This window comes from Tupaia chinensis, unplaced genomic scaffold (assembly GCF_000334495.1).
Source record: "Tupaia chinensis unplaced genomic scaffold, TupChi_1.0 Scaffold000313_1, whole genome shotgun sequence".
Classification (NCBI taxonomy): Eukaryota; Metazoa; Chordata; class Mammalia; order Scandentia; family Tupaiidae; genus Tupaia; species Tupaia belangeri.
In genome coordinates, this window is record NW_006159806.1 from 803,086 (window position 1) to 815,464 (window position 12,379).

Consider the following 12,379-nt stretch of genomic DNA (forward strand, 5'->3'; position numbering starts at 1 on the left):
AGAGAGAGAGAGAGAACGCGAGAGAGGGAGACAGCATCCCTGAATAGCATATGGGCATGCCACAATTCCTTCTCCATTTCTCCTTCCTGTCAGGATTTGGGGCATGCACACACAGACACTCAGCATGTTGTTCAACAACATGGATTCAAACTGCAGTTGACCATGTGGGATCTGGATACCTTAACCATTAAGGCTGTGGGGTTGGCCTGAAATTTATTTCTACACAGAAAATAGTTTATTATGAAACGTTTATTTACACGTTCATATTTTAAAATTTTTCTCCTATAGCATAATTACTTAAAATACCACATACATGCGTAATTAAACTAAGTTAATTTATGACTTACACAAAATAAAACTACCTTGGAGAAGCCCTAACTTAATTTAGTCTAAAAAGGGGGGAAATTTGAACAATTCCAGCAAAATACACAATTTCAAAGTCAAAATTCACTTTAACCTAACATCCCTCTTCAGTTAAAATCTGAACATACTTTACATGCAAAATCATAACAGTGACCATAAAAATCCACAGAAAATTAGAAAGATCACATTTTCAAATCGCTTTATTTTAAAACTCTCTAATTGAAAATCAGTAATTGTCTATTAAAAAGCTGTAAATAAATATACATGCATATACTGCTACATTAATTTTAGAAAGTACTATGTTAAAAAAATAAACTATTATAAAAGAAATCTGAGGCTTGAGGGAAACATTTACATAATTTATTTAATTTAAAAACTATATTTATTTCTTCCATGAGAGAGAGAAAGAGACTCCAGAGATAGCACCCCCAACCAAGTCCCAGCACCACGATCCCACAGCCCCAGACAGCTGTGCCTGGATCGGGGCCACTCGCAGGCTGGCATACTTAGGGAGGCCTCTAGATGTGCCTCTGGAACCTTCCCAGTGGGGCAGCCCCTCAGAGCATCTCATTTTACTGCTCGGCCACTTCCTAGACTCTAACACAGGCATTTTAGTTTGATGCTAAACTTAAACAGAACTCAGCCACAGCTGCCTTACCACTGCCAGTTCTTTTTAGCTCCATTTCCTGCATGTGGATTTTGCTTGGAGTCATGCGAATGGGAACAGGATGAACAATAGCAGTATCCTGGAGACAAATGGGAGGAAGTAGAATTTGTATTAAAAATGCCAGGTTAACACAACACGAAATCATCAAAACTACTGATACTGTAAAAACTGGTGAACAGACTTTCTCATTCACACTGAGGCAAGAATGAAAATTAATTTTTGAAACTAAAAGCTCTAAAATTATATTTAAAGTGCTTAACATTAATCTGATTTTATAAGAACTATATTTTAAACTGAATGATAAAAGATTTATATGAAAAAATCCTTAAGACAGTTCAAAAGACAGTATTTGAAAGCAAAGAATGAAATGATCTAACAAAACTATATAAATGTGAATCTTTGAGGTTAAAGTGCACCATTCCATGAAAACCAAAAGTAACAGCCTAGAAACTCAATTTCATTACATCACTCAAGAGAAGCTGACACTTTTCTTTTTACCTATAAAATAATGAGATGACTGTTATATTGCAATACTAACCAATAGTAATTCTACGTAGTAAACTGTTTAAAATGTGGTTGTCTCAAAATTTAGCATAAATCCTGCTCAGAAGAACTTAGCAAGACTTTCATTCTCACATGCTAATACTTAAACCTTTTTCATGACTGTAATACATTTGGTATTTCTAATTTTCACGAGTGGCAAGTCTGTTAGAAAAGTAAAGGTATTGGCAGTATCAACTTTTGAAAAAAAAAAGAAAAGAAAAGAAAATGGAAGAGCAGACAGGAAAGTGAGATGAAGACAAATGGTAGCTTCTCAGAAAGGGAAGGAGGGAGAGAGGTACACCTGGAACACAGGGAGGCCAGGCCATGGGGGCAGAGACCTGTAGGGGAGGAACTAGAACTGGATCAGCCATCTGGCTTTACAGTATTAGCTGAAAACATCAGGAAGGGGGCTCACTCAGCTCCTTCTAGGAGGGATCAGTTCATACTTTGCAAACCCTGCTGCCGAAGACTGAACTTTAGATTCTTCAAGTTCGAATATCTAGTAGTGAGTTAAGTTTATAATTTAGTGAGGAGGAAGACCCTCAGTTTAAGTCAGACACTGTTCCAGTCCCAGAGAGTTAACACCAAGCCTTTGCTAGATAAAGTTAAGTTCCAGCACTTAACTTTCTTATTTTACACATTTCTTTGGCTTTTTCTCATAATCTCAAAATGCAAACTACTTATAGCAAATACTTTATAGCTATCGTACTGTCAAATTCATTCAAAGTAACTTTCTGCCCCTATGCCAGTGAAAATCTGGATCAGTTCATGTATTTAACCAATCAAGCTGAAAGTTTAAAGTTCTTAATAACCAGTTGTTCTCAGGAAAATATAACAATACACTTACAAAATTGCTCCAATTATATTTACAGTTACAAAACACATGGCTTTTGGAGCAAATCTACTATTTTCTTAATTTATCATTTTAATGAAGAAACTGTTGTAAGAATCAAGATTTACCACTATGAAGCATGATCAAAAGAGAAAGAAATGATAGCTCATGAGAAAGTTCTTCAAATCCAAACCAAACTAGGAAAGGACAAGCAAGGAAAACTAAGATGCTTTAAACTCGTGATATTCACCTAATATATACTCTTGTGTATGTGTTTAAATTCAGATTTATAAGGCTTATAACAGTTGGAAACATTAACTAGCATTTTACATTTTGTGAAATACAGAACAATGGAAAGTCACAATAATGACTCCTAAGACTTCATTCTCTAAATAATTTCAAGTCTCTGTATCAACAAAAGTTTACTACAGCATACTTGAGTAGTTCTGCAACTACTGGTTGCTGCAGGCCTATGACAGCTTTAGTCCAGTGAATCCTGCCGGTGGCAGAACAAGGTGGTTAATTCCTTGCGGAGGCTGACACAGACAAGGTCTAATCTCAAGGGAATGCACCCAAGCTGGTTAGTGACTCTGGCTTGCAGCAGGATGGACAGTTCTGACTTTAAGCACTTCAATACCCAAATGAAGAACCAAAAATGAAGGTCTATAACCTCTGAGCCCTGAGCCACAAGATGCCAAGGTAACACTTGCTCTGTTCCAGATGATCAGCCCCCAAATAAAAACAAAACCAAACAAAAACAAAGGAAAAAACACTGGTTGGCAGGCTCTGCCCATTTCTTCTACATATTTGACTCATTCAAGGTCTTTGGGAAACCCATTCCTAAATCACTAAAGGCACTTGTTTATACAGTTCAGAAACTGTCTGAACATTGCTCTATTTTATGCTCACATATCTGTATACTTCTCCTTAAATCCTGTTATCTCTTTTTTAAAAAGGATATATTTAATTCCTTTTTTATAATTATCATCATTTTTTTTTTCTTTTTTGGAGAGGTTTTTGCTATAGGGCGTGTGCGCTCGCCAGACAGAGAGACAGAAAGCGACAAATCACCCCCCAGGGGGGATGGCCACACCGCAATCCCTTCTCCTCCATTCTCCTCTCGGGATCTTGGGCACGCACGCACATGTGCCCGGCGTGAGTTTTAAGCCACCGGGTCCGGGACGCGAACCACGGTCGACTATGTGGGAGTCCAGCGACATAGCCATCACACTAAATGCTGGTCCCATTATTATTATTTTTAATTTGACCAGAAAGAGACAGACAGAGAGAAAGGAAAAGTGAGAAAGCAAGCCTCCAGGTCGGAGACTCAAATTGCAGTTGGCCATGCGGGCATCCAGTGCCCTTAACCACCACGCCACCTGCTGGCCCCTTAAATCCTGCTATTTCTCTCTTTTTAAAAATTATTTTATTTAACTTTGTTATTGACCAGAGGATAGAGTGAGAGAGTAAGAGAGAGAGAGAAACTGAGAAAACAAGTCACCAGGCCCAGGACTCAAACTATGGTCGGTGTTGGCCACATGGAAGTCTAGGACCCTTAACCACCATGCCACTTGCTTTATTTCTAGATGTCTGAATCCAGCCTTGCCTACTTCCCATCCCCATGTCACTAATTTATTTCATCTCCTCAACCTCTCTGACCTGGTCAATTCTTGTTTCCCCACCTATCCGTTCTCCACGCTGCCCTCTCTTATCAGGTTACTTACTCTGAGCGAGCTCTTGGTCCCTGGGATGAGCTCAGCTCCTCGCTAAAATACAAAGATCCTGGATTCAAATACACTCTTCAGCCTCCTCACTTCCCCATATACAAATGCACCCTACATTTTCATCACAGTGAACTGACACTGTTCATGATACACACTCTGCCTGGAAAGCCCTTGTTCACTTCTGCCAACTCAGACTTTCTTTCAAAATTCAGCATGTGGTGGGATGGTTAAGGGTGCTGGTCTCCCACATGGTTGACCATGGTTCGAGTCCTGGACCTGGCAGCTTGCTTTCTCACTTTCTCATTCTGTCCCTCTTTGGTCAAATTAAAAATAAACAAAGATAAATAAAATAATTCTTAAAAAAAAAGATTCAGCATACAAAAAAAAGTTTGTGAAAAACTTACCCAAATATATTGATAATATATGACAATCATACTGTTGAGAATACCAACTTGTTACACCTACAAAGTAACAGGCACCCAGGGAAGGCACCATTAGGTGAGTTGGCTGGTCCTAATCAGGGAATCAAACTAATTCTCCTGACACGCATTGAACTGCAGAAGTTTTACAGCACTCAAGACCAGGCAGAGATCATGGGAAAGGTTACTGAATTATACTTATCAGCCTAGACTCTCCCTGGTGTTTTGATTCACATATATCCAAGCAGAAGCAGATTCTACCAGAAGGTATTAATTGATAAGCAGCTCAAGAAAAGGAATGAAGCTTTTGGAAAGGAAACCACAGTTAGACTCTCAATCATCACAACTCTGGGAACCTAGTAGCTAACCATGCCAGTGTGTGCGTGTGGTTACCACACAGCACAGTGGATATCTGTAAGTGCTGGAGTCCGGTTTGGAGCTTTTCAATGACTTTTTTTTTTTTTCTTTACTGAGTAAATGGCTAATTATTGAAATTTAGATTTTTTTCAATATTCAATTAAATATTTCCACCACTGTTAAATTTATATTAGAACTATAGTGGGTTTTTTTCCCCCTCCTAGGTGAATCCCTTCTAATCTGAATGGGCCTTACCTACTTACTTATAATCCTTATTTATATAAGTGTTTCAAAGGATTATCTGAGATTGTGGCTATAAACTATGGTATGTAGAAGGGTACTATTTCAGGTTACTATTAAATGAAGGTTAAGGAACTCAGACATTGTTGGACAATTAGGAGAAAGCAAACCATTCTAATAAAAAATTTAAAGTGAGATTATTAGTTAGGTTAAGTTCAGGTTTAAGTTGCTACCAAGAAAGACAAAAATAGGGTCAGCCTGTGGCATAATGGTTAAGGCAGCTGGATCTCACATGGCTGACCACAAGGTTGGATTCTCAGACACAGCTGCTTGAGAAACACCAGTGTGGAGTGCCCCAGAGCCCGAAACAAGGAAGTTACGGAGAAGGGACTGCAATGTGACTATTCCCCGGAGGGAATGTTCTCATTTTCCTGATCTCTCTCCCTCTCTGACTTTCCTAAACCCTCTGGCAAATTAAAAAATAAACAAACAAAAAACTATCTGATTACAAATATTTAAGAATGTTAATTTTATTTATCAAATCCAGAGGTCTAAATTCAAGTTTAAAATGCCAATTAATCACCCTTTATTCTCCTAGAGTCTCCTACCATACTACAGAAACAAAGAGAACTACTGAGCTGTATCATTTTTTACACTAGAGCTAGTATTTATAAATCTGAGGATTATTTCCAAGTTAGAAAAAAATCACTGCTATTAAGACAAATATTTCACTATTCAGCCATAAAAAAAATAAGACCCTGGCATCTGAGTTCCAGATTTCTATATATGTGTGTGTGTGTGTGTGTGTGTGTTTCTTACCTGCCCTGACAACCATAATACGAGTGGTTGTTTTTAACTCTTTCAAGGGCTAGATAACTGAGTTTCTATATTGTTACATGAAACCTTTCTTCCCTTATAAAGTATTATCACTAAGTACCAGAAAAAAATTAACTACATAGAATATTACTGTGAAACAAAACTTTAAGATTAAAAATAAGCTTAAAGGTAAAACTTCAAGCTTTAAAGGAAACTTAAAGGTAAGACTTTTAGTTTACAAATCTTGTCCCTTCCTGAGACCTTAATTCTAAGTGCTAGTAAGCAGCAAAAACTTTAAGTGTTTTTTTTGTCTCTTCTATTTTTCAGAGATTAAAATCAAAGACAAATGCCTTGAAGGTAGCAAGAGAAGAGAAGCAGAAGATGCAATGATCTACATATTAATTGCCCCCAATACTCAATAGATTATAAACACTTTAAAAACACCCATACATTATGTATTTGAATTCAATAAATGTAACAGTATCCTCTCTATGTTCCAAAGATATAAGTTCTTTAAGATCATAAAACACATGAAAGACCTATTAATCGAACAGCTGAAGATATACTTTATCTTTAAATGCCATTTCTCCAAAATCTACAAGATCCTTTTTTCCATTTAATTAAAAAAATCCTGGCTGTATTGATCAGAAACATCTAAAAAGAACATGTATGTGACCTCCTACTCTGCTCATTATAAAAATGTACCGTTACTCTTCTTCCCTTCCTACTACTTTTTCTTTTTGGATTATCCGATCCAGCCACTTGAGAAACACACCAGTGTGTGGAAAGTGCTTATTCGCATGTCCTTCTCTTTAAAAAAAAAAAAGAAAGAAAGGAAAGAAAAAAAGCAGAAGCGTGAACAGTGATAAGGATGATTAACAGCTAAGGTTTTGAAGCTTTCAAATAGCTTGAAGAACTGGTGGGACATATATAAAATTAACTGTGTGGGGCTAGAATTTATTTTTAAAATCAAGATGTGAACTTTGTAGCATTTTTAAAGCAACACAGTAAATCACAGTAAGACAAGACACAGGCTCCTTCGCGCAGGGAAATCTCTGACCAACTGCTCTGCATTGTTTTGTTGACCTTGATTCTCTAACAGAACTCAACATACTAAGTTTTAAAAAGCCATGTCATTTGAGAATAAAGTAAAAGCTGAGATCGCATAAATATTTACATATGTAGTACATGATAGGTGAGCACACAGATAAAATAGTATTAACCTGTCACTTCACTGAAATAGGTGGTATATGTTTAGTAAACATATACTTAACTGGCAAATGACAAGTTAACTCAATCGTCACAGAATGCCTTAGACGCATGTACCAGACTTTAAAAGCATACACTTTTCTCTCACCAAAGTAACTAGAAAATACAAGGAATGGCAAAAAAATGTTTTTTTCTGCCTTTAGGCACATGAAAATTGAAAGCCTGCCACCATCTCCCTCTAAGCACTCCACTGAATCATGCATATAAGATAAAACCGTAATGAATGGAAATTTGGGTTAATAAAATTAATTTCAAACAAGCAAGCTAAGTGATTGACTTACAGGATCAGCTGGTGCAATGTTAGAATCAAATTGGGTCAGAGTTTGTGAGCTTGAAGAGCGTTCACTAAATGTCTCCCACTGCTGAACAGACAGAGGAGAGACAAGTCAGCATGACGAGAAAGATGGAGCAAGATCACTGGAGAAGGTTTAGCAGTCGTTCAGAGGTGGCACTGCAAGCTGTGCTTTCACAGGTCTAATGGGACTCTTAATTTCTATTTTTCCATAAACATTTTACATTTATCTATGCTGGGTCATCTTGTAAAGTGAGCAGCTTCACAATGAACTGTGTAATAATTTATTGCAATCTCTATGTAAGAGATTCAAAGCCTTACAGAATTAAAACTCAACACACAGTATAAGAATAGAGTCTAAGTGATATGAATGGCCACCATGTAAAAATACATAGGGATTTATCTTGACTAGAGAAAGAAAAACTAACTTCAAAGTGTCCTTTTAAAACTCCAATGCTAATGATTTGGTGATGCTGATGAACTTTTGGTCAAAACAAAGCAAGCCAGTGTGACTTGCCAGTGCAACCCCTGAAAGATGATTCTACTATGTACATGCACGTATTTTATACATATGTACTGATATTTAATAAAACATAATTGATAAGATGCAAAGAATTCTGAAATTAATATATGTTTGCGCTTATGTCAATCTGTAGCAAGTCACTCCTTGCAATGAGCACTATAAACAGGGCCATGCCAGACCACAAGACAGAACTGCCAATCAGGCCCCATCCCCCACCCTAACCCCATGCTAGAAAAATCAGAATGCGGCCATGATGAAAGCAAATCAAGCATCTGAGTATGTGTTAAATAGAAGATGTATTTTCATATGAAATACTACACTTCTAAAAGAGGTACACAAAGAAATATCATACCTCTTAAAGTAGGTGGAGTGGTAAGTCAATAACAATTTAATACATTCCATTTGTTTGGGAGATCTTAATAATAGTATAGAATTTTCATATCAAAATTATATTAAAATTATCATTTAAATCTGATTCTTAGGAATTATCCATTGTCTTCTGAAGAAGGAAAAATGTCTACACATATACAATAATACACACGAATGTTTACAGACAGACACAACTACCCCAGTAACCAAAATCATCCTTCTATAAAAAACTTAGTTTGGGAAAATATACATTTTATGCTTCAAAGTTCAACTTACTATTTAAAATAGTGATATTCAATTTGAGAAGACATGTAGAAATTAAATATTAGCAAATGAGCATACTGTTGAAAATAGCTAATATAATCATTAAACAACTTTTCCTACAGATTCGTTTTAATATGAAAATTAAGATATGCTGAAAAATACTGATGCATTCAAAGTGTCCAAAGTCCACAGTAATCCATTTTTATCAAGGAACAGCACTTTAGGGAAGTAACTTACCAATATTTGTTAAAATAGTTTTTAACCTCAATAGTTACTGTTACATGGATACAGAAGGAATTTTTAAAATCCTAATTATTTAATTATGGAGGAAAGTTTAGGTACAAAAGAGCTTGCCCCCCCAAAAGGGCACTTACCTACTACCTCACTTGGTAGGCATAAAGTTTAATTTGGTTTTGCAAGACAACAGGTAAGCTACCCCCAGGGCAGAGAAATACTCTTATCTTCATGCCTTTAGGCAAGAGTCTGGAACCAGATCACTGAAATCCTAGTTACACTGGACAAGTTACCTCTCTCTGCTTCAGTTTTATCATGTGTAACATGAGATTAATAACATCTACCTCTTAAGATTGTTCTGAGGATTTGAAGAGTTAATACAGTTATCTCTTTTAACAGAGCTTTTTTTTTTTTTAACACTGCATCAAAAGTGCTCAATAAATGTTAGGGATAATCATTAGTGCCATCCCATATATGAGTGCCTCATCCATATCCACAGGGGCTATATGAACATATATTAAAAGAACATTAGTGCTTTCTGGTAGACAATTAAAATAAAACCTAAAATCCCACCTCATAGAGTACATATTTTTATAAGTATCATTAAATGTCTTTAAAATGAATAATTTATTAGCATTTGATTTTTCACATCAACCCCTGAAAGATGATTCTACTATGTACATGCACGTATTTTATACATATGTACTGATATTTAATAAAACATAATTGATAAGATGCAAAGAATTCTGAAATTAATATATGTTTGCGCTTATGTCAATCTGTAGCAAGTCACTCCTTGCAATGAGCACTATAAACAGGGCCATGCCAGACCACAAGACAGAACTGCCAATCAGGCCCCATCCCCCACCCTAACCCCATGCTAGAAAAATCAGAATGCGGCCATGATGAAAGCAAATCAAGCATCTGAGTATGTGTTAAATAGAAGATGTATTTTCATATGAAATACTACACTTCTAAAAGAGGTACACAAAGAAATATCATACCTCTTAAAGTAGGTGGAGTGGTAAGTCAATAACAATTTAATACATTCCATTTGTTTGGGAGATCTTAATAATAGTATAGAATTTTCATATCAAAATTATATTAAAATTATCATTTAAATCTGATTCTTAGGAATTATCCATTGTCTTCTGAAGAAGGAAAAATGTCTACACATATACAATAATACACACGAATGTTTACAGACAGACACAACTACCCCAGTAACCAAAATCATCCTTCTATAAAAAACTTAGTTTGGGAAAATATACATTTTATGCTTCAAAGTTCAACTTACTATTTAAAATAGTGATATTCAATTTGAGAAGACATGTAGAAATTAAATATTAGCAAATGAGCATACTGTTGAAAATAGCTAATATAATCATTAAACAACTTTTCCTACAGATTCGTTTTAATATGAAAATTAAGATATGCTGAAAAATACTGATGCATTCAAAGTGTCCAAAGTCCACAGTAATCCATTTTTATCAAGGAACAGCACTTTAGGGAAGTAACTTACCAATATTTGTTAAAATAGTTTTTAACCTCAATAGTTACTGTTACATGGATACAGAAGGAATTTTTTAAATCCTAATTATTTAATTATGGAGGAAAGTTTAGGTACAAAAGAGCTTGCCCCCCCAAAAGGGCACTTACCTACTACCTCACTTGGTAGGCATAAAGTTTAATTTGGTTTTGCAAGACAACAGGTAAGCTACCCCCAGGGCAGAGAAATACTCTTATCTTCATGCCTTTAGGCAAGAGTCTGGAACCAGATCACTGAAATCCTAGTTACACTGGACAAGTTACCTCTCTCTGCTTCAGTTTTATCATGTGTAACATGAGATTAATAACATCTACCTCTTAAGATTGTTCTGAGGATTTGAAGAGTTAATACAGTTATCTCTTTTAACAGAGCTTTTTTTTTTTTTAACACTGCATCAAAAGTGCTCAATAAATGTTAGGGATAATCATTAGTGCCATCCCATATATGAGTGCCTCATCCATATCCACAGGGGCTATATGAACATATATTAAAAGAACATTAGTGCTTTCTGGTAGACAATTAAAATAAAACCTAAAATCCCACCTCATAGAGTACATATTTTTATAAGTATCATTAAATGTCTTTAAAATGAATAATTTATTAGCATTTGATTTTTCACATATAGCAAAAAGCATACACACACTCCACCAAAAAAAAAAAAAGTGACCTTATTACCAAATACTACAAACTCAATCTTGGTAGGATATTTAAGTAGGGAAAATACAACTACTGAAATGAGAATTTTAGTCTCAAGGATCACATACAAGTTCATTTAGAATTAACACAGGTTTTAGAACTGAGGTATTTTAGAGTTATTTCTGTTTATGAACTGATGCCAATGAGATGAAAATATTCTTTTAACCTGCTTTTTAAAAAATGAAAAAAAAAATACAACAAAAACAGGAGGATACTACTCTCCATAAACCTACTAGTAAACTCTTAAGGCTTCATCCCTCCCTCTAGAAAAACTTATATTAATGGTTTTATATCCAGTTGTAAAACAAATTGTATGACCATTCATACAATGAATGCCTAGGACATATCTTGGCCAGGATATGAAGCACCAGCAAAGTCCTGCAAAACTGCCAGTTACTTCTGTTTCCAACTGTCCAAAATTAACAAGTGTGTTCTTTAATGCAGTACTTTTTTTTACTTTAAAAGACATGGAAAACACAGAAACTTAGAATCTTTTCCCTGAAAAGAATTGACTTATTTTTGTAGCACTGCCTAAAGGGATATAAAAAACTGTAAGAAAAAATAATAGCTTGTTTACAAAGAAAACTACACAAAGGACTAGAGCAAGGGATTTCCAACTGAGTTCTCGAAAGCACAAAGGTTAAACAGGGGCCTCGGGGTTCCTTAGGGAAGTGAGGCCTCAGGTCAGATTCCCCTAACCACAGTGGCCCTTTTACTGTTTTATGTCAGGAAGTTCCAAAGTAACTGGAGAGTAATGTATTTGTCTCCCCCCCCCCTTTTTTTTTTTGCATACTGTGTTTGGTATATATGACATCTTTAATGCACTGAATATGTTTGAAACACTTCATTTTTTGTACTGAATAAAACTAATTTCAAATAGTTTGAGTTTCAAAAATACTTTTCTCATATGGAAAGCTAGAATCCATGACTTTTTCTATGACTTTCAGTGCTAAGATTCCAAATGTTATCAAACACCTTGCCCATAGGAAAGAGACAGTAGTGTGAGACTGTGTATATGGGAGCTGACTACACATCAAATGACTTGGGTTCAAATCTGAGTTCTTGTCCCTCACTGGATGTGAGATTTCAGCCAAGTCTTGCACCCTCTAACTGTTACCTACATGTAACTGCCTGGCCTAACTCACAAGGTTTAACAGGAATGAATGGTAGAAACCAATGATATACTTTGAAAACCTTAACACATCATGTAATTACCAACATT

At 35.7% G+C, this 12,379-nt stretch overlaps 1 protein-coding gene across 6 annotated transcripts in view; it reads right to left on the reverse strand.

Annotated features, from left to right (window-relative positions):
• Window positions 1-12,379, reverse strand: part of REPS1 (RALBP1 associated Eps domain containing 1) — a 92,402-nt gene that overhangs the window by 14,394 nt on the left and 65,629 nt on the right. For 4 of the 6 annotated variants that reach the window (XM_006151084.3, XM_006151081.3, XM_014588835.2 and 1 more), the window contains 2 exons: window positions 7,512-7,592; window positions 1,022-1,109 (listed from right to left, as the gene is read on the reverse strand). In XM_006151084.3, the coding sequence (XP_006151146.1) occupies window positions 1,022-1,109; window positions 7,512-7,592 (169 nt within the window). The remainder of the gene's footprint in view (window positions 1-1,021; window positions 1,110-7,511; window positions 7,593-12,379) is intronic. The other 2 variants (XM_006151083.3, XM_006151082.3) reach the window with 1 other exon arrangement.